The sequence below is a fragment of the Carettochelys insculpta genome, chromosome 7 (assembly GCF_033958435.1).
Source record: "Carettochelys insculpta isolate YL-2023 chromosome 7, ASM3395843v1, whole genome shotgun sequence".
Classification (NCBI taxonomy): Eukaryota; Metazoa; Chordata; order Testudines; family Carettochelyidae; genus Carettochelys; species Carettochelys insculpta.
This window is the reverse complement of record NC_134143.1, coordinates 12,228,552-12,250,840: the sequence shown is the minus strand read 5'-3', so window position 1 is coordinate 12,250,840 and position 22,289 is coordinate 12,228,552. Positions and strand designations below refer to the sequence as shown.

At 57.0% G+C, this 22,289-nt stretch overlaps 1 protein-coding gene across 1 annotated transcript; it reads left to right on the top strand.

The window, feature by feature from the left end:
• The first annotated feature begins 9,478 nt into the window (after positions 1-9,478).
• Positions 9,479-14,739, top strand: ZNF503 (zinc finger protein 503). Its single transcript, XM_075000032.1, has 2 exons — positions 9,479-11,785; positions 12,480-14,739. Exons 1-2 carry the CDS (start codon positions 11,480-11,482, stop codon positions 14,010-14,012), a joined length of 1,839 nt encoding a protein of 612 aa, XP_074856133.1. The 5' UTR covers positions 9,479-11,479; the 3' UTR covers positions 14,013-14,739.
• Positions 14,740-22,289: the final 7,550 nt, after the last annotated feature.

The window sequence follows — 22,289 nt, the reverse complement described above, 5'->3', positions numbered from 1 at the left end:
GGGTTACTTCATGACATAACGGTGCTGGGTCAAATCCAATATCTTACTGCACATCTAGGGGAAGTTAGGTTTGAAAGGACATATGGCATACATGTCAGCTCCCAAAGGCCCAGAAGGTGTTGTGTATATTATTGCACTGTATGTATTTCAGTACATCCTATATGTTTTAGCACGTTTTGGAGCAAAATTGGATAGGTGGAGAAAGGTGAGCACATAGAGGACATCGATTTCTGTGCAGTGCAGAAGGGAAGTAACACACACACACACACACACACACAGAGCAGCAATATCCTATGAAATAACAATGTATCCTCCAGGCAAACTTAGTGGCGTGAACAAAGCATCACATCCCAAACAATAAGGAGGTCACCCTCTTGATTGCAGTAGGGTATTTTGCAGCATGATCAAGTACAAAACCGGATGTGATGGACTCCGTTTACCACACTGGCATCTCCTACTGGTTGTTTTAGGGATTCACGCCACTAGGTGAAACACGCACACCCAGTGGTGTCTTGCCTGCCATCACTTCTGCTCCCATAGCACTCCATAGCACCGGTGTCCGCTTCACGACACTACCCGCCAGCTCTGCCATAGTCTGCGTCTCCCTTCCGGGACTAGTCCAACAGTCCAGCCACTTCCTCAGTGCAAAGCGAGAGGAAGGGAGGGACTCAGACCCACCTTCCACTCCAGGTGCCAGCTCTGAATCTAGCAGACACAGGTTATGATCCTTCCCACCTCTCTCTACATTTCTCTGAGCCACCAGCACCTTCATCCTTACCTCAGGGACTCAGCAAGCCCTCTGGCTCCCCCAGGGTCTAATAGCAGCATTGCTCTGTCCAGGGCGCTCGCTTTCTTCCACCTGCGAAGCAGCCAGGCCTCCCTCCATGAGCTCCAACGAAGAACTGGCCATGCTTTGTCTTTCAGCTTGTTTTATATGGGCCTGTCAAACCCTGACTGGCTGTTCCTCGCAACCTCTCCCCCTATTGGCTGCTTTTCACACTGCTTTCCGCAGGCCCTATTAACCCCTTGCAGGCCAATGTGAGGTAGATGCCCAATCCCACTACAGGTTTAACTCTTGGGATCTTTCCCCATATCTAAAATACTTTTGGCTCCCTAAGGGTACATGTATCACTCACATAGTTCTTGAGGGACCAAGTTCTGCCCTTAGTTACAATGGTCTAACTGACAACAGAATTTGACCTGGCACTTTCAAAGTACTATGAAACCATCAGGTGTTTAATCCTTATTCAGCCCTCTGAGGTAGTAACTCAGTATGATTAGCCCATTTTACAGATAAGGAAACTGAGACAGTGAAGTGAAGTGACACAGAATTAGCCCTTTGCAGGTATGAACTGGAATTTGGAAGCTCTTGACTCTCAAGCCAGTGGTCAATTCTCCAGGACTATATTGCTTATTCATGGGGGTTACCTGAACAGACAACCTTCCTTTCCTGCCTCAGCCCAATTCTTTCCCCAGCTATTCAGCATGCAACCCTACCATAAATAGCCAAGGAGACTATGGCTAGTCATGGGGGGAATGAGGAGATGCCCCTCTGATGGGAAAGAAGTGCCACCAAAGCCACTCTTCCTACACGCACAAGACTGCTAGTACTTGAAGGAAAAAACTGCCAGTCACAACTAGAAGAAGAGGCATAGGTATATCAGCCATCCCTGACTTCCCCGAGCTTTCCAGTCCTGGGGCCTTTTGGAGGCATAGGGCTCCTTTTACCACCAGAACATTTTGTAGCTCTGAAAAACTTGTTCGATGCCTCAGGGTCAAACATGCACAAAGTGGGAAATGTTGCATAAAAGCATCTTTGCACATGTTTGCAGGCCTCCCGCTTGTCCAGTTCCTGAAGTTATGCAGAAGAACAGATAGGAAAGAGAAAGCTGAGCAAAAAAAACCACAGGAGGGGAACCAGTACAAAATGCTGCATGGATTGTCCAGGAAAGAGTCTCCTCAGTGTTGCCCAATCCCAGTCCACAGAGTGAAAGGGCTGAGTGACAGGGGCGGCCATATTTAGTTGCAGCTTCTGCTTTTTGATCAGGAAACCCCAGGAGAAGAGCAGGAAAGGGCAATGCTTTCTAGTCCCTCCTCCTCCTCCTCTTGCCCCTTTGCCAAGAGGAGAATTTTAATCCATTTCCTAGTGCAGCTCCAGTGGTCTACAACCCTCAGTAAAATACACAATAGGGCGGTTACAGAGGTGGAGCCTCTCTCATCTGGAATTCTCTCATCCAGCAAACTCCATAATCCAGCATGATTTTAGTTGGCCAGACGACCACTTATGGGTGTGCCCAAATATCCTGTGGTCCCATAAAGTTTGTTTACAGCCACCAGTCCTGGCTCTCAGTGTTCTGTGCTGTCATTCAGCTCTAATTTACCTCTAAAAGTGTTCTATGAGCCCAGTAAGCAGTGTAATGTGCTACACAATATTGACCTCCTGGGGTCTGGTAAATGCTCTCATTTGGCACCAGTCAGATCCATAAGATGCCAGATGAGAGAGGTTCAACCTGTATGTTTCAGAGCTGAAGCTGCAATGTGTTCTCACTTTACCTCCGGTTAAGCCACATTAGTACCACTACGAGTGCACAGAAGACAGCCCTGTTGAAATGATGTAGTTCAGCAACCATCATACAACCATTCAGAGCCTAGGCCAACCCTTGGTCATTTCTCTGACTGGACGGCAACAGACCAGCTCTGAGAGGTTTGGCAAATAGCGCTTGATAATGGTTCTTCTGCTTTTGCACGATCCTTTCTTGTCAGACACCAATCCAACATGTATCTAAAACCATTAGGACTGTCGGCCAGGAAGGACTGAGCTGCAGGCATGTTGCATGTGACCCAGGTGGCATGCACAAGAAAATCATGGTGGCTGGGTGAGCTGACCATGTGTCTACACTAGTATGAGGGTTAGCTGAACGAGGCACTACACAGAAAAGATTGAAGGACAGGTGGTGTTTTGGGGCAAGCAAATGGGAACATGTTAAAGTTGATGCCTGGTCCAGTGTTCCCTGTAAGCTGAATGCTTGTGCAACCACTCAGGAGAGAATCAAATGCCACCCAGCTGAGTAGCACACTGCTCACAGCTGGGCTTTTTCCCCCATTAGTGCGCATGCCTCAGTGAGGCTAAAATAAATTATTCTGCACATGGATGGAAAATATTAAAGCGAACATTGATTGGGTCCCTCGAATTAAGGAGTGCTCCCCCGGTCTGCCCCTAAGCTATGAAGAGATAGTGTGTTTCATCTTCCACTGCCCCCAGACGGCCAGGTAAGAGCTGCAGCCCACCTGGTCTTTTCCCTGTCTTTGGTAGGAAGAGGGCACCTTTTCCTTCTGGATGCAGCTGTTGCCCACACCTTTGCCACCTGAGACTTCACTAATCAGCTCTACTTCAGACTAGAGCTGGGGATGATTGGGAAACGTCCAGGAAAGCAGAACGTGACTGCCACCCATTAATCAGTGGCACTTCTTAAGAACATATTACCCTGCGGTGCTCCACGCTGCACTAGCTACCTACGGGCTTTCAGTGGCACAGAGTGGGATTTTTTTTTAAACTTACCAAGTGATTTAGGAGCATATTTCATTGCCTAGCGCCTAGACTTGGGCCCCTAAGTTCCTTGGATGCCTTTGAAAAATCTCACTCTTACTCTTTACCCATTAAATCCTAAATGGGGGCAAAACCCCAGGAAAGCTCACGACCTCCCCAATAAACGTGCAAGTCTTTGAGGTGCAGCCGGATGGCTCGTTTTTCTCACAAGCTACCGGCGACCCCCCCGCCCCCCGGGACTTCTTTTTTGTAACTTTCCCGGCGACCTGCCTCTGGACAAAACCTGGGAGCGTCGCGACTCTCCCCCCGCGGCTCCCCTTATCATTCTTTTCCATGCAAACCGTCTCCCGTCCCGGGTCGCCCGCCCCGGAGCCGCTCTGTGCCCGCAGCCGCTGGAGGGGCTCGGGCTGGGCCGCGCGCAGCAGGGGGCGTGGCTGGCTGAAGCGTCCCCAGCAAAGCCCTCCCCGGGCGGAAGTCTGGCGCGCGCCCCACCTCCTCGCCAGGTCCGCCCGGCCTGCAGCGGGGGAGCGTGGGGGTTGGTCTCGGTGCGTGCCTGCTCCCTGCACGGCCCAGAGCCATGTCCGCCTTGCTCCTTCCGACCCCTTGGGGGACCTGTCCCCCCCCGCCCCCGCTTTTATTTAAAGAGCTCTATAACTAAACCTCCCTCCCCAGGGCCCTTTATTAAAAGAAAGACCAGGCTGGCCGCCTCCTTCCTACTCTAACGGGGTCGGGGGGTCCTAACCCCCCGCCCTGTAGCAATGACCAGGTAACGGGGAGAGAGGTCGGACGCGCGGTTTCGGAGCTGCAAACGCAGCCGCTGCAGCAGATCCGTCAGAGCGGCTTGCTGGCTGAGCTCGGAAAGCCGGGCTGCTTTTATTGGTAGGGCTTGGAAAAGCTCAGCTTTTGCAGCAGGGAGCTCCGGCTGAATCGAGCACGGCGCTGGCTGGGTTACACGCTAAATGGGGACGGCTGACGGTAACAGTATTAGAAGGTGTTTTCTCTGTTAATAACCAACCCGCGTGTTTTTCAAAGGGCGGACGTTGGGCAAAATCCACGGGGGAAAAATAACTGACCTGCCTCCCCTCAGTGCCAGTCTCGTGTGTGTGTGTGTGTGTGTTATACAGGCAAATAAACAGCTCTGTGGTGAAGTGAAATGTTACGATGCAGCCAGAGAAAAAAGGCAATAAACTGCTGCGCAACCAGGAAACGCAACCAGCACCGACTCTGTATATTTCATTTACAGAGGGCATCTGATTTGGGGGGGGGGGAGTCCTTTGCAGATCTGCTTTTAGCTTTGGCGCTCCCTGGGATCGGCTTTCCTCCGTCGTTCCGGCTCGCTACCTAAACTTAAATACTATTTTCTGAAACATCCTTTTGTCCAATGAAAAGGATTGTCTGTGTTTTCTCCGGTGCGCAGGAGCTGGACGAAAGAAAAAATAGCTTCTGCAAAACAATATCTATGGTCTTCTCCTCGGGCTGGTTCGTTTTTTAAAAAGCCCCAGTTATTCTTTAAAGAAATAATGAGCCAGGGAGGAAGATGAGTGTTTCTTTCATTAACCTAATGGTAATTGCGAAAAGACTCCCCTTTTGTCAGTTTCACCTAATCAAAACCGAAGATCTGTATGTGGCACTGACAAAATCAGTAAAACCTCACCTTCCACTTTATTGATCTGAACAGACAGGCAGAGTTTTCGAGGGTGTTCAATTTAGGGAATTAAAAAAAATCACTCCACTAACAGCATTTGGTACATTGCTAACCCATATGTCACCTCAGTGCTTTAAATAATTATATTTGCATGCAGGGAGTGATTCATAAATATGTCAGGGTTGTGAAATATAGGCAGGCATTTCAAACTTTCTATTTAAAAAACATGAATTATGGCCACGAAAAATGTGTTCCCATTTAAGGGTGATACGAAGTATTTGGTGTCTAGTGCGGAGGCCCATCCATCATATAGACAATAAAGAGAGTTTTTGCCTGACGTTGGAAATTTATGGTTGCCCTTCTCTGCCCTAATAACTCAAGCATTGTGTCAGCCCGTGACAGCCTTTGCAGAAAAACAGCAACCCTGTTATCAATCAAAAAGCCCTTTTACATTTTTAGCAAAACTCGGATCATCCAGACACCCTTTTAATGTATATATTACATCATTATAGATCATTCTGCACTTTTACTGCAACTCAACAAAATGATCCATCACTCCGGGACAGTCCTGATGAACGCTGATGTAAATTATTTGCACGTCACTAGTACAGTCCATAATGAAAAATGTACTGGAGGAGGAATTAATTTTTAGGGGGTAAAAAGAATGAGGAAAGTAACTCGGAGGGGGGAAGAGACCTCGAGGTGTCATTAGAGGTGCTTGGACTGAAATTCCTTAAACCTTTTCAGGATCATGGAACTAGGATCTTATATGTCTAAAATTGAGAAGAGTGGGGAAGAAGCATGGAATATATTTTTATTATATATATATATATATATATATATATATATATATATCCCCCAGTCTGTAATTGCTTCAAGGAGTATAGGTAATTTGTGTGTGCAGCAAGAGGTACCAAGGCTGCAAGCATCCCTAGGCTATGTAGCTCACAGCTTTGCTTTACCTTCCAATGGACACAACTCCCACCACAGCTGAGACACCTGCAAGGTTTCCTTAACAAACTTGTCAGTAAACCAGATCTGCGCCCTGGATCCAGCTAAAGCTGCTGCAGGATTGCCTCCATTTGCGTGACACAGTTAATTTATGAAGGATTACTGTAACTGAATAGCTGTTTCACATTATACTCGCACTCCCCAGGCTTGTACGGTGGACTTCCAAAGGAAGCTTAAAAGCTATTGAGATTTCTGCGGTTCCGCCATCAAGCCCAACGTGCTGCTGCCAGACGTTAGGAGTTTTCGCTCTTGCAATCGCAGTAGTCAATATTAATTTGTAGAAAAGGTTCTGGATTTGGCGTAATGAAATTATTTGACCACTGCGCTGGTAGCCTCGGAGATCGTAAATCTACATGCCTTTAATAGCACCCATCACAACCTTTTTTGGTGTGTCCTCCAGCTGGTTTGCTCTGCTAACCCCAACTACCTTCAAAGTGACCTTAAAACTTCTTTAAATAAATCTGATCCGTGCCTCAGCCCAGAAAGGCAGGCGCCTTTTGGAACACAGCTGGGTAACAAATAGATGCCAACCGGGGAGCCAAATCTTACACCCACCCACCAGAACCTCCTGCCGCAGGAGGGGACTCTGGCAGAGGGCTTAGGAGAGAAAAGTTTCATTGCGCTGCTGGTAATTCGCTTCTCGCTTGGGGCGGAAGAACGGCGGAGGGGAAGTGTCACCCGGCTTTCGGGAAACATATCCGTGAGCTAAAACAACGGGCAAACTCGTGCGTGTCTCCGAGCTGGGTCCACAGCTCCCCGGCCACCGAAGCGCGTAGTGACTTCAACGCGCCTAGTCCCTCGCAGCTGGCTCGAAACTGGCCATTCTCTCTAGCACCATCTAATTGTGTCTCCCGCCGAAAGGCAGAGCCCCCCCGGCAGCGCGTCGCGCCTGTGCGCGTTCAGAAGGCGATTACCGTCCCGCCGCTAAATATTTTTGCAGAATTAGTCAATGGGAACAGCTAATCCTCTGGCTGGCGAGCGTTCAAGTGATGGGCTTTTCTTAGCCCGGGCAGCACTGACAATAAACGCCTCCCCCGGCTCCGGCCGGCCACCGCTGCCGATGGATCAATTTCAGGGCGAGTCCATTCATCGGGCTCCGATTGCAAATCGCGACAAAAAGTTTGTCTTGCTCTAAGGTCCGTCCCCCCCAGCCGGCGGAATTTCTGCTGGGCCGTAGGGCGCAGGCAGCGGCTGGGCGCGCAAGCCCGTCTGGGGCACGCGGCCGTCACGGCGGCGCGGCGAGGCAGCTCTTTTCCGACTCCCTGGCGGGGGCCACAGCGGGGAAAGAGGCACTGAGCAGAGCAGAAAGCGCTGAGGGTGGGGGACACGCGCCGGCCCCAATTCCCTTTTTGGGGGGGAGGGACCCCTTGAATAGCTGCGCGCCCCGTTGAATAGGAGAGGCCTGACCAGCAGCACAACGCGGCACTGACATGCCCAGGGATCCCAGGCCGGGCCGGCTGCAGCTCCGGGCTCTGCCCGGGGGAAAGAGTCGGTCCGGGTGTTTCGGGTGATCCTGACCAGGGTTTGCGGCTCACCCGCCTGACCTGTCAAGCGGATTATTTTCGCGGGAGATTAATAGGGGAGGCGGGCTGCAATAATAATCGTTTTGTTTGATGTGACAACTTTGATAGGCGTTGATTTACTTACAAACTGATAGGCTTTTAATTGAGCGCCTCCATCCCGCCGGAGATGAAAGGCAAACCGCCTTGAAAAGCTGCCCGAGTGCCCTCCAGCCTCAGCACTGATTAGCCGGCTCGGCAGTGAATAGTTCAAGGCATTTGCAAACTTTCCTCTCGCTCCCTGCTCCTCCTCCCGGCCCGGCCAGCCCACCGCCTTTTAAGAGCAAATAAATCACTGCCATTGTGTGCAAATAAAATCGCCTTGACACCCTCGCCGATCGCGGGCGGGGGGTTGGCGCTTGTTAATTAAATTCTCTCCAAACCTCAGTTTTGGTTTGCCGGGAGCCGGCTCCAGCCCCACTGCAGCCCAGCTGCGCAGGTAGCGCGGCGGGGCTGGCGGGGGGGTGGGGACGGGGCTCTTGCTGCGCGCCGCGGGGGGCAGGAGTTTCAGCCGCCCGGGACTGGGCGCTGGGCCTGGGGCAGCCGGGCCGGGAAAGGGGTCGGGAGCGAGCCGGGGAGGGGTTTTGCATCAGCTTCTGCCTCACGGGAATAAGGAGCCGCGCCAGTGGCCAGGCGCTTCCCCCCGCGCCGCCAGGGCTCAGACCGCCGCCGTCGGGCGTCTGGTTCTCCTCCGCGCGCCTCAACTTTCCCCTCCGGCCGTGCGCTGCCGCCCACGCTGGTTTCACCCCGCGCCGGGCGCGCCCCTTGGATTCCTCGGTTGGAAGGCGCCAGGGGCCCCTCCCGCGGGCTCCCCCTCAGGCCAGCTCGGCTGGGGGCAGGACAGAGCGAGGAAGGAGCGGCCTCGCGGGTCCTGCACTGGGCCCGGCCGCTGCAGGCAGGGGCCCGCAAAGGAGCGCAGCGTCTCTCGGCTGAGCGCCGCAGAGTTTCCCGGCGCAAAGAGCGAGCCGGGGCACATTTCCGCCGGGTTTTCTCCCCTCCCCACAGGGGCGGGCGGGGGTCTCCTTAGCCCTGGGGCAAGGTCGTTCCCCTGGCCCGGGTTCCTGCCCCGTGCCCCTCACTTGTCAGGAGCCCGGCTCCTGGGAGCAGCTCTCCGGCAGGCGCTTATGTTTAACGCTCCCCTGCGGACCCACCCGGCGAGGGCGAAGTAGCGGCCGCGAGCAGTTCTCTCTCCACGGCTCCTTGGAGCTTCCTCCTCTCCGCCCCGGGCTTGGAGAGAGACCTGGGGTGCGGGGCTCCGGCTCCTGCTCCTGCGCCTGCCCTGCGGGGGAGGTCGAGAACACGCCAGCGGCAGCGCTCCTGAACTGACACCTGCCACGCGAGCCGAGGGCTGCGAAGCGGGTTTCCAAACACCCGGCAGAAGCGACGGCCAAAGACAGCGAGTTCCTGCCGCTCGCCCAGCCCCGGCTCAGGCTCAGCGCTTGGCTGGTTCAGCCCTGACCAAACCGGGTCTCCGGCTCTCCCGAGGTGACCTTGGGTTCATGGTGCGGATGGGCTGGGCCGGTCTGAGCCGGGACCCAGAGGAAGACACTGCTGAGCACGCGGTGCCGGTTAGTGGATGAAGAGGTTGGGGCGAGGGGGGGGGGGTGTTTCTTTTTGTTTTGTTTGGGGGGGTTTAAATCCAACCCTGAGCACCGCCAAGGAGGGGCCGTCGGCCAAAGAGCCGCTACTACTGGGGAGGCGAGCGGCCTCCGACAGACCCCGGGGCAGGTCGCGGGGCCCAACAACGCTGCAATCCTTCAGTGTGGGTGTGTGTGACAGACAACGCTGCAATCCTTCAGTGTGTGTGTGTGAGAGAGAGACAGACAGACAGACAGAACGCTGGAATCATTCAGAGATTGTGTGTGTATGTGTGTGACAGACAACGCTGCAATCTTTCTGTGTGTATGTGTGTGTGAGACAGAGACGACGACGCTGGAATCGTTCACAGAGTGTGTGTGTGTGTGTGTGTGTTGTGCGCGCACACACCCCTCTGGCGCGGTAGCTGCACACGCAGGCAGGTTAGAGGCACGCACGTGGGTAGCTCCGGGTACCGTTCAGCAGAGCTCACGGACACGGCCAGTCAGAAGCGCAAGCTCCGCTCGGCTCCACGGGGAGAAAGAGCCCCGGCCCCGGCCGACCTTGGAGCCAGCACTGGCAGGCGGCGGCAGCTCCAGCGGTCCCTCTTCACTCGCCTCGCACCACGCCGGCGGCCAAGCGCTTGAGTGACGGGGCGGGGGCGGGGGAGCCCAGCCACGAGTGGGTCCGTCTTCATCTCCCGTCTCGCCCCCGCATCACCATCCTCCTCCGGGCCAGCCGAGGCAGGCGGCCGGAGAGGGCCGGGCCGAGCCCCCCGCGCTAATTAACAGCGGCTCCAGCCAGGTAGCTCCAGCGGCGTCCGGGGGAGTCACTCTCCCTGTTGTGGGCGTACAAATTGCGCTGACTCGGGAGCGATTTATTCCTTCCACGGAGCGGCTCTGCCTCAAAGGAGCCCGGCTCTGCCCCTCCCCTCCCTTCCCTTCCCCCCCCCCCGCTTCAAGTCACACCAGGCTTGTAATCAGCAACAAAAGCTGACATAAATCAAGGGCGGATTGACAGGGGCTGACAAATAGCTGATGGATTGCGGTTGGGGAGCACTGACAACTGACGGAGGGGCGGAGAGACCCGAAAAGCGAGGGGCGGGGCGGGCGGCCCCGAAAGCATGTGACTGTCACATCCCCCAATCTCGGCGCTGGGCTCGCAGGAGCCGCGGCGGCCTGAGCCGGGAGGGGAGGGGAAGGGGGGGAGCTGATTAGTTTCACGACCGCCATCCCTTGGAAAACACGAAGCAGGAGGGCAGAAAGAAAGGGAGCGCGTTGCACGCCGGCTGTGCCTCCCGCGCCGGGCAAGCTGCCCAGCGCGCGCCCTTCGGTTTAGTGGGGCAAGGGTGCAGCCCTGCCAAGGGCGAAACCGCCCCGCAGGCGGGCACAAAACAACTGCCGGCCCCTGCAACGTAGCAGCAGAACCAGGCGCACGTACACCTGCATCCCGGGACATACGCTCGCCCAAGGGTGTTTACAGGCTCCCCAGCGGGCGCGGCGCCTGGGGTCGCACCCGGAGGGCAAACCCGCCTTAAACACCCACCACCAAACCCTTCTTCAAACCCGCTCTTCACCCAGGCTAGGAGGGGAGAAAGCGGGGACGTGAAACACGAAATTAACGCCCAGCCCGGCCTCGGCGCAAACGCGAGCGGGGGGAGGGGAGGGGAGGGGAGGGGGAGCCCGTGAAAAGCGTCGGGAAGGCGAAAGCCCCCGCCCGGGGAACGTCACATCCCCTTGACCCTCCAATCACCTCGGGGTCCCATTTGATTGGAAGGCGGCAAAGGCTTTAATCTCAGCCTAATGCAGCCGCTGTGGAAGTGCGGGGCGCTGCCAGAGCCCGGGCTGGACGCGCAGCGGCACAGCTGAGCGGCGGCGGCGGCGGCGCGCAGCAGCCGGGGAGCCAGCGAGACGTTCGCCGCCCCCCCACCGGGATTATTCGGCCTCCCCCGCCTTCCTCTCCTCTCCCCTCCCCGCGCCGGGCTGCCCGCGGGCGCGGCCAGAGACGCTCGCTGCCTGCCTCCCCGCGGCGGGTGGGGCTGTGATTGGGGGGGTGCGCGCAGCTGCCCCCCCCGCCCCCGAGAGGAGGCTTCCGAGGCGGATCAGCGCCGCTCGCGCCCGCTTTCATGCGAGGTTTTGGGTCATGATCACATCGCCCTCGCTTTCTGCGCTAAGAAGTAGGAAGCACAGCGGCGGCGGCGGCGGAGACCGGAGCGGCGGCGGAGGCAGCGGCAGCGGCGCCGCGGCTCTCGCCTGGCCGAACGGGCCCTCTGGGAATACTAGCGGCTGCAGCAAGCCCTTCTGCCACCCCGTCCCGCCCTCGGACCCTCTGCGCCAAGCCAAGCGGCTGCCCATCAAAGTCCTGAAGATGCTCACGGCTCGGACGGGTCACATCCTGCACCCCGAGTACCTGCAGCCTTTGCCGTCCACCCCTGTCAGCCCCATCGAGGTAAGGAGCCGGGCGCGGCGGGCCCCGCGTCTCCCCCTGCGCGGTCGTCGCGTGGCGGCCGCCCTGCGGAGCCGAGCTCTCCCTCCCGGCCGGGGCACTCGAGTCCCCGCGCTCCCCCCACCCCTTGGCGGGGCTGCTCGGGAGGGCTGGCGGGAGAAGCGGGCTGGGCAGCAGGACGGGGGGTGGGGGGGTGCGTCTGATCAAAGCCCCTTGTGATCTGCGCTTCGCTTGGGGAGAGACCCCGCGGGGCGGGGGGTGGCGGCTTGTGCGCGGGTCCGAGTCCGGCCGCTGCGCCTTAGGCTGGCGGGGGACCCTCGCTCTGAGCCAGGCCTGGGCGGCTGGGTGATGGCCTCGGCGTCCCCAGCTCCGCGCAGCCGGGCTCTGGTTCCGCCTAGTCTGGCTGGCCAGCAACGCTGCAGCCGCTGCGCTCGGCGGGCGCGGGGCCGGGGCCGGGGCCGGGGGGCGGGCCCAGCCAGAGGAGAGGGGGCAGCAGCCAGGGGTGCGGCGCGGCTGGGGAAGCGCACGACAGAGGATGGTGCCGGCAGGGGCAAGGGGCTGGCCGGCTGCTGAGCGGGCGCCGAAGCCGCGGAGCCTCTTCGGGCCGCTCGGGGCAGGACGCGGCGGCCGAGGCCGGCTGCTGGGCTCGCTCCTCCACTGACCCGTGCGCGCTTGTGTCCCCCTGTGCTCTCCGCAGCTGGACGCCAAGAAGAGCCCCCTGGCGCTGCTGGCGCAGACCTGCTCGCAGATCGGCAAGCCGGACCCCTCCCCGTCCTCCAAGCTCTCCTCCGTCGCCTCCAGCGGCGCGGCCGGCGACAAGGACTCCAAGGCGGGCCCCCTGAAACTCAGCGACATCGGCGTGGAGGACAAGTCGAGCTTCAAGCCCTACTCCAAGCCGGGCGCCGAGAAGAAGGAGCCGGGCCCGGCGGGCTGCGGCGGCGGCGGCGGCGCCGCGGGGGGCGGCTCGGCCGGGGAGAAGTCGGGCTTCCGGGTGCCGAGCGCCACCTGCCAGCCGTTCACGCCAAGGACAGGCAGCCCCAACTCCAGCGCCTCCGCCTGCTCGCCGGGGCTGCTGCCGGCCGAGGGCAAGGCCGGCGAGGACAAGAAGGAGGCGGAGGGCTGTAAAGGGGCCAGCGCCGGCTCGGACGGGGGCCCGGGCGCCGCCGGCCTCGGCCACAGCCGCCTGGGCGTGGGCTGTGGCGGGATTAACGTGGAGGGCGGGCAGCACCCGGAGGGCGCGCCGGGCGCCAAGTCCCTCGCCTCGGACTCGGCCTCCTGCAGCAGCGGCGGCGGCAGCGGCGGCACCGCCACCTCCTCTGCCTCCGTGCTGGGCTCGGGCCTGGTGGCGCCGGTGTCGCCCTACAAGCCGGGCCAGACCGTCTTCCCCCTGCCGCCGGCGGGCATGAGCTACCCGGGCGCGCTGGCGGGCGCCTACGCCGGCTACCCGCCGCAGTTCCTGCCGCACGGCGTGGCCCTGGACCCCACCAAGTCCGGCAGCCTGGTCGGGGCGCAGCTGGCCGCCGGCAGCCTGGGCTGCAGCAAGCCGGCCGGCTCGAGCCCGCTGGCCGGCGCCTCGCCGCCCTCCGTCATGACGGCCAGCCTGTGCCGCGACCCCTACTGCCTGAGCTACCACTGCGCCAGCCACCTGGCGGGCGCCGCCAGCGCCTCGTGCGCCCACGACCAGGCCCTCAAGTCCGGCTACCCGCTGGTCTACCCCGCGCACCCGCTGCACAGCGTCCACTCCTCGCTCAGCGGCGCCACGCCGCCCTCGCTGGCCGGCCACCCCCTGTACCCGTACGGCTTCATGCTCCCCAACGACCCCCAGCCCCACATCTGCAACTGGGTGTCGGCCAACGGACCCTGCGACAAGCGCTTTGCCACCTCCGAGGAGCTGCTCAGCCACTTGCGGACCCACACGGCCTTCCCCGGCACGGACAAGCTCCTCTCCGGCTACCCCAGCTCCTCCTCGCTGGCCAGCGCCGCCGCCGCGGCCATGGCCTGCCACATGCACATCCCCACCAGCGGGGCGCCGGGCAGCCCCGGCACGCTGGCCCTGCGCAGCCCGCACCACGCCTTGGGACTCAGCAGCCGCTACCACCCCTACTCCAAGAGCCCCCTGCCCACCCCGGGCGCGCCCGTGCCCGTCCCCGCGGCCACGGGACCTTACTACTCCCCCTACGCACTGTACGGCCAGAGACTGACCACAGCCTCGGCTCTGGGCTACCAGTGAGGGACGGAGGGCTGGCCGAGGAGCAGCCGGGGGGCGCGGGCCTGCGTGCGGCAGGGCAAAAACCCAGCCCCCCCCCGCCCGCCGCCGCCTTTCTACGAGCCGCAGCCTGACTTTTTCTAACCGAGTGTTCAGCTGAGGACGGGATCCGTGAGCACTGTATTTATTTATGTTAGCTTCAAGCGGGACAATGAATCATAAAGTGCATTACTTACCTGAGCTCCATAGGATTAAAAAAAGTGAACACCCAATTGTAGAATATAAATAAAAAGAGCGAGCGAGCGAGCGAGAGAATAGAGGTCTTCTTTAATGTTACTTTAAATTGCTATGATTGTATTGTACGTTCTTATTTAATGTCTCCTTGAAACGAAAAACATTACGTGCATGTTTGTTCCTAAACAAAACAAAACAAAACCCACCCCGCTGGCAATTTGTCAAAGATAACTTCAAATTGCAGTTATTTTTACGGTGTATACAATTGAAAGAGAATTGGTATTTTTTTGTATGTAATCTGGAAGAAGGAAAAAAACCCCACAAAAAACGATTCTATTCCAAAAACCTCATTTGCCTTATTTTGTTCTTTAAAAGGAACACTTAACTATTTTTAATTTTTAAGTCCGCCCTGTAAAAGGGGGAAAGGTTTACGTCATGTACTAAAATAATAGACAATGTATCGCTTTAAAGATTAAAATTCCGTATATTTGATGTATTAAAAGCTTTTACTTTTTTTTTTAAAACAGTACCGCTTTGAGTCTGTTACAAACGCAACTCAGGACTGCCCGGGAGAGAATTAATTTCTCCTGAGTAAGGGCGAGGTAGCGGCTTAGTCTGTTCTACAACCAACCCAAGCAGCAGAAACGCGGCACTTTAAAGACTAACCCAGGGCTTTATTGGGCGAGGAGCTTTCCTGGGCCAGACCCGCTTCAATTTTAATTACAACGCAACCCCCAGCGCGGTTCTAGCCCTGGGAAAGAGCCGGCGCCGGTGGGGTTTTGGTAGGAGTGAACTGCAGTAAACGCGGCGGAGTCCGGCTTTCCTGGGGGGTTTAGGGACCAGATCTCGAGCGCTGGCTGCGGGGAAGGGGGCGACCCCGCGTTTCAAACGCTCTTGGGGGGGGGGAGCAGGGAGAGGGTCTCAGCGGGGAGATCAGTTGAATGGGCAAAGCCGGTCGGTCACCCAGAGCCCAGCCCTGCCAAGCGCCGGGGGAAATCAGGTCTCCGTCCGCACCCCGGCGCCGAGGACATTTCGCAGGGCCGGGCAGAGGGAGGGTGGCTGAAAAAGCGGGACGGGCTTTCAGCGGCTTCCCCTCCCCTCCCCTCCGGCCGCGGCACGGGGGCCCTTCTTCCTTTCTCACTTGGGCTTTACAGACCGGCCCCGGCTGCAGGTCGGCCAAGGCGGCTCTCAGCGAACGGGGCGATGCCGCGGCCCTAGGCCCGGCCTTGCCTACCGCCCCGCGGAGGGGAGAAGCGGGCCGCAAACACCCGCAAAGGGCCCGCTTCCCGCGCGCCTCTCCGCCCCGCGCAGCCCGAGAGGGGCAAGTTCGGCGGCGGGGGCTGGAGGAAGGACTCGCTTCTCCGCAGCGCCGCGGCAGAACCGCTGCTCCGAGCTCCCCGGGGCGCCCCGCGCGGCTCCCCCAGGTCATTAGCAGGCGTTCGAGCCCTCCGGGGAGGGCGAAAGGGCCCCGCCGCGCTTCGCTGGCCGCGTCCGAGGCGGGCTGCTGTGAGCCAGGGAGCTGCCCAGCTCCGCTCCAGGCCTGGCGCTGGGGGAGTCTATCTGCCCGCTGGGGGCACTGCCCAAGGAGCGGGCCGCGCGGCAGGGCTGCGCGCTTCTCCCGGAGAGCCGCGGGGGAACGGCTCGCACGGAGCAACCGCAGGGCGGAGAGGCGCCCGCGGAAAGGGAACGCGTGGCTGGGTGGGGGGGGGGCGAGGTGGAGTCCCCCCCCCAGGAGCAAAATGTGACTTCTTTGAATCCTCCGAAGGGCACCGTCCTGCTCGTGCGCGTGGTTAGCAGCCTCCGCCTTTGCAGCGAAGCCTACATTGGAGGCTCCCCGCGGCACGGGGCAATTCAGTGCAGAATTACCACCCTTGGCAAAGCAGAGAGCTGCCCTTTTCTGGCCCTGCCGCTCCCTTGAATTCCTCCCCCGGCCGCACTCCCCTCTTAAGTGGGCGAGCTGAGAATCTATACCACGGGGCTGGTTTTAAAAGGGCTCCTGCTCCGTCTCTGCACGTCAGTTCCAAGCAAGTGGCACCGAGGTGTGACGGGGAAGGGGTGTGGCATGTAAAATATCCCTTCTCCGCATGTTTTCTTCGTCCCCGTTTTGCTGGGACCCCGTGCCTAGTACCGGGGACATTTAAATCGCTCCTTATTTCCATGGGAAAGCGGCTGTTAAATATTGGGCCTGGCCCGGGGCACCTAGGAAATGTGCTTTTTCTAACAGACGCCGACGTAGGGGCATTGACCTTTTCGGGCGGAAAAAGGGGCTGCATTTGGTATTGCCTCCTGCTCTGACTCACTGGAGGGGTTGTGGAGTTGACAGCAGGCGCTGGTCCGTGCCAGCGCCCTCAAATAATTTCACAGTGCAAGACCCAGCTGGAGAGAACAAGCACCAGAAGGGCAAGAGGCATCAAAAGCCCCACCGCAGATCAGTCTGACGCACATTAATTGAAATTAACCAGTTGGGTCTTCCTAGCGATACTGTTACATAGAACCTCAGGCACGCCCGAAATCCCCCCGGCTCACGTGCTGCGGGCCCCGGCCGAATCAAGACACAAATGAAGGAATCCACCTTCCACTCCTGCAAGGTTCGGCTGCGGGCCACCCCACCACCATCCTTCTGATACCAGCCCGCCGGGGAAAGGAGGCCCCTTCAGTCCGGCTCGGACACACCAGAGCAGCCCGGCCGCCCGCTCGCCCGGCCGCCCCACTCTCTCTCTCTCTCTCCCCCGCCCCAATCCAAGGCTAAATCTATTCACACCGGCCCTGCCTCTGGCGCAAGGGGCCACCACGTTTTCTAAGGCTGCTAACCAGCTTCCATCCCGCCTGCAGAGACACAGGCAGCGCGCTCCCCGGCGCGACCCGCTCTGGCTTCAAGGGCGGTGTCCGTGGCCGGCATCACAACCAGGAACCCCAACACCAGGCCCCAGGCACCCGCGGCCGCGTCTCAGAGGCGAGGAAGGGCCCCGCTGAAGAAAGCTTTGGCTCAGACTTCGCACGCGGAAGGGCCCGAGAGAAACCCGCGTGGGGCAGGGCAGGACTCGCCCCGGCCCCGCCGCGCTGGGGTGAGCGGACTGATTTCTTCACGGGCCCTTTCCCCTCTGTGGAGTCACCCGCGGCGTGTTTCTGCTTTTGGTTTTGAAAGAAGACGAGTGACGTCATGAGCAGCACCCCCGGCTCGGCTGTTCTAAGCGGGGATCTCCGCCGCCCCAGGGAGCCCGCCGGGCCCCGTCTCTGCCCAGCCTTTAACTCTCGCTCCGTCCCCGCGCGGCTCAGGGCTGCCCAGCGACGGCCCGGCGGCTCTGGGCTTTGGCCGCTTACGTTTGAGGCCCCTGCGGTGACGTGCGGGGAAGGGGCAGGGGAAGGGGTGACTCGTCCTCCAGCCCGGCTGGTTTGCCCCGGGGGGACGCGCTGGGCAGCTGCGGGCTTTAGACACGGTTCCGCAGCCAAACTGCCCAGGGCGCCCGGCGGGAGGGCGCAGGGCCCTGTCCAGGCCCTACCCGTGACGGGGCGCTGCTTCCTTCACTGACACCCCGAGGCGCAGAGACCGGCCTCGCCCCTGCCAAAAGGCGAAAGCCCTTCGGTTGGGAACGCGGGCAGAGTCCCGCTGCGGGTTTCTCCCACCCCCCTCTGCCTCCCCGGGAGTTAAAGACACCCTGACAATGCTGTCATCTGTCTTCAGCCTCGCAGCGAGGCAAGACGTCATGATAACGGAGCGGCAGAAAGACGCCCACTGAAGCCGGCAAGACGTGGGGGGAGCCTCGAAACAGCTTGAAAGAGCAAAATTGGCCTCGTCTCGGGTCCGGCACTAAAACCCTTGTTTGAAAAAAAAAAAACTTTTTCGGCCTCAGCGCTGGACCCCGCGCCCGGGCCCGGCTGCTGGGCCAAAAACAGTCCCGTGCCAGCCAGCCCCAAACCAACCAGCAGAGTCGCTCGGGGAGCGAAGACATTCAGCAGGTCTAAAGCATTACGGGGGGGGGGGGGCCACGATTCGAGTCCGATCTGCAGGTAAGCAGCGATTTCTGTCCGCTGCGGGGGAGCCGAGCCGGTGTCACGTTTCACCCCGAGCCCCAGGTGAGACGCGTACAGGGACACCTCTGGGGGAGGCGCGGGGATGGGAAAGCGGGGTGAGGGTCTGTACCTGTCTTTCCTGCCGCCAGGCGGCGGGGCTGAGTCCCTCCTGGGAGGGGAGAGGAAAAGAGCAAAAGGAACTTGTTCTGCTTTCGAGCGCTGCCACCTAATAAGTTTTTAAACCTCCCTCCGAGCTTTGCCTGGAACCTCCTCCAAATTTTTAACGGGGAGGAAAGTGACTCTCCCATCAGCGGGCGCAGACACCCAGGGTGCGAAGTTCTGCTCCCTGATAAAAATCACTTGCGTGGGACGGGAGGAATCTTTGATCTCGCCCAAGGGGAAGGACTGCGGTGTAAATGGATTTAGCCAGATAAATGCGGATAGGCCGGCTGCAATAGAGGGTAAAAAAAACCCCGCGCAGTTGTTGCTGCTTATCACGCCTGTAATCTCATCCACACTGAAGGGTAAATAAATTGCAGTTATATCAAAAACAATTGGCCCTACATGTGTTCATAACAGCTGGGATCTTATCAGAGTTTAACTATAATACATTCTGACTGCTGGAAATTGTAATCTTTAGTCCATGTTAGATGTTGTCTCTCTTTTTTTTTTTAAACTGTAACAACAGGCTGCAAACTTTTGGGAGCAATAAGGAGAAGTTCGCAGGGCCAGCGCTGTGTTCTACAAGCCTTTTTAAAAGGGGTCGTCCAGAAAAACCGAACAGCTGTTTTTAGGTTGAAGCGGCTGGGGTTCAGACAATTAAAATACAGGAACGAAACTGCCGGCGGTAGAGAGACGAACTGATAGATTTTCCCCCACTCCCCGCTCTGCTTTCTAGAGAACACGGAGGTCAGGGAGAGCAGCCCTAGAAATACATGCAAAAGATCCAACAACGTACAGAAGTAGTGGTGGCAAACGGCGGAGCCTGTTTTTCAAGGAAGAATAAAAGTCACCAGAGTAAACTCAGCCGGGGAGGGTGAAAACTCGGTACAACATTCAGATTAATCCTGAGACCCAGATCACGACATTAAAATAAAAAGGAATAATCCCCGAGAGAATAAAACTAGAGCAATAAATTGCCCCCCGCCCCCGATTAATTTTGCACACCCTCTCGGCTCCCCGATGCTGTCAATCAAATTTGCAAGATAAACGCTTGCAAATGCATTGCATTTCCATAAATCCGCCAGCCGCGCCTTCGCCGGCATTAGTTGCTTTTATTACACTTCCCGAAGTCCCTGTATTAAACACCCGACGCGGCTGCCTTGCAAGCCAGGGGTTTACATCTACAGAGGTCTTCCCTGGTCCTGCGCGACCCGCCAAGCGGGATTCCTAGCGGCCCGGCAGAGCGTGGTCTGACTTCTCTCCCCGCGCTGGTCTTGCTCAGACGGGGAGCTGAGCGTGGCAGGCTTCTGCTAACCTAGACTTCAGAAAAACTTCCTAGGCGCTGAGCAGCGGCTGCAGCCACCCGCAAGAGCCTCTGCCGTTTGTAATGGGGCGTGAGAATGGTGGGAAGATTCACCAGACCCCAGAAAGACCCGTGCGTGGGTCCCCGAACAGCAAGAGTCGGATTCAGTTTGAAAGGCTGAAGTCTGCTCGTACCTCTGGCATCTGAGCCAACCTGAGCGCGAGCGCACGTAGGTGGGGTAAGAATTTTATGTCACTTTCCAGCCCTGCTCATTTCCGCAGCCTAGCGAGGATGCAAGGAGAGAGAACGATTTAGATGCGGCTTGGAGTTTCTTTTCAGACCTCGCTAATGTGTGACCCACCTATCCGCAACGCTGTGCCACTAAAACTCATTCACTCCGCAGCACAGAGGAACCAGCTCCTGTAAAAAGGGGCCCTACCTAACAAGCCAGGGGTGCCTTCAACTCCGAAAGAGGTCTTGCAAGCCGGAAACAGTGGCAGGCAGAGGGGTTGCACTAGGAAGGTTTCTCCCTGGTAGGAGTTTTGTAGGAATTCAAGATATTTCAGTGCTGCAAAAGGCACGTCAAGTGACTAGACAATTACTGTAGATCACAGGAAAGACATCTAGGGTTTGCTAGTTATTAACAGGTCAGCACAGCTACTTCTACATACCAATAAAGCGATAATATATTTTGTATTACAGACTTAGCATTTGTGTTAATACAGACCCATATTACCTGTATATATGTGCACATATGTAGGTGTGTATGTATATATATAGAGAGAGACACACACACACGTGTGTGTGAATATATATATAAAACACCCCCCCATAGTGTGTGCACACATCACATCACACACTATATACAAACACCCTCCCACCATAGGGTATGTATACATACACACAATGGGTCTATATAGATGTGTGTGTATACATATACATATACATATCTGGCTATATATGGGTGTTTATATAGTGTGTGTATATATATATATATATATACACACCCACACCCACACACACACACACGTACACACACTTACACACCCACACACCCATAGTGTGTGTGTATGTATACACAAAGTATATATTGTACAGCCAGTTATTTGTTATGAAAACAATATGCATGAATATCTCTGGCAATTACTAGTCATTAGGGTTTTTATTTATTCATTTAGAGGCTGGGGGGGGTGGAAATCAAAAATAAAAAGACCATTAGCCCTTAGTGTCCCTCCTGGTGATATATCCCTGGTGCCAGATGTGAGACTTTTGTACAGTGTCATATACACAGCAGCAGGAGAGGAGTTGGAGGAAAACACACTGTATTTAACTTCATTGTTCACCAGTGAGAGTGGAAGCTGTAACTCATTCCTCCAGAGTGACAAGCAATCTATTTCCCACTGCCCTTTCACTAGGGACAGTGTGTTGCAGCTTCCCAGTCTAGCATTAACCCTTTTTGCTGCTCATTTGGGGGCTCTCGCTGGCTGTCACTGCACTGTTTGATGCCTCCCCCTTACAATTTATTGATGTCTGATTGCCTCCACTTGCAGGGTGGGTCATTGGCAGGAAGGAAGTGGTTAAATAAGGGTCAACAGAGACAGCTTCGTCATTTCTTTTCTCTTTCCCCTGTTTCAATGGCACTTGCATCTGAATTCTTCATAGCCAAGGGCTGCAGTCCCCCTCCAGGCTAGGCCTAGACTGATCAGGTATTGTTTTGGGAAGACTGGGAGGGGAGACATTTCCTGTGACAGGGGCCTGGCAGATCAGCTGCTTTGAACAGAAGATGAGGAGAGGTGGCTTATATTAGAGAACCTGTCTGGGTCAGAATAAGTCCTTTACAAGTTATTCTTGGGGAGCAGAGCAGGTTTGGTTTGGGAAAGGTGGTCCAGAAGTGAAGGTGCCAGCTTGGACGTTGAGGAAGACTTCAATAGTCAGCTGTGCTGTAGACTTCCTTCCAGAGCTTGGGTAGGTCTCCTCAGAGGGATTACACTGTAAGAGCTCCACTGAAGCCAATTACAATTTAAACCAGCTAAAGCTCTTGGTCTCTTAGGGCAAGTCTATGCTACAAAATTAAGTCTACCAAAGTTAGGCTGATGTACAGCCATGATAGTAATTCAAATCATTTTTGCATGTCTGTACTACACTTCTTGGCTTAGCAGTATGCACCCAACCTCACCCATGTAACTGTCAGTATGGGGCATTGTGGGACAGCTTCTGAAAGGCAGGAACAGTTGATGTAAGGTAGTGTCTACACAGACTGTGTCAACCTAAGTACGTTCACTTAATGCCACTTCTACGAGCAGCATAGTGCTTACTCAACAGCTGTCATGGGTGAATTATATCAGCAGGAGTTAGCTCGATATGAAGCACATGACCTATGAGGGGAGGCTGAGAGATTTGGGCTTATTTAGTCTGCAGAAGAGAAGACTGAGGGGCAATTTGATAGGAGCCTTCAACTTCCTGAAATGGGGCTCTAAAAGGGATGGAGAGATACTGTTCTCAGTGGTTGCAGTGGCAGAACAAGGAGCAATGGTCTGAAGTTACAGAGGAAGAGACATAGGTTGGATATTAGGAAAAACTGTTTCAGCAGG

Coding starts and splice junctions, on each gene's coding strand:
- ZNF503 (XM_075000032.1), top strand. CDS start 11,480: ATGATCACATCGCCCTCGCTTTCTGCGCTAAGAAGTAGGAAGCACAGC. Junction 11,786..12,479: donor CCCCTGTCAGCCCCATCGAG/GTAAGGAGCCGG, acceptor TGCTCTCCGCAG/CTGGACGCCAAGAAGAGCCC.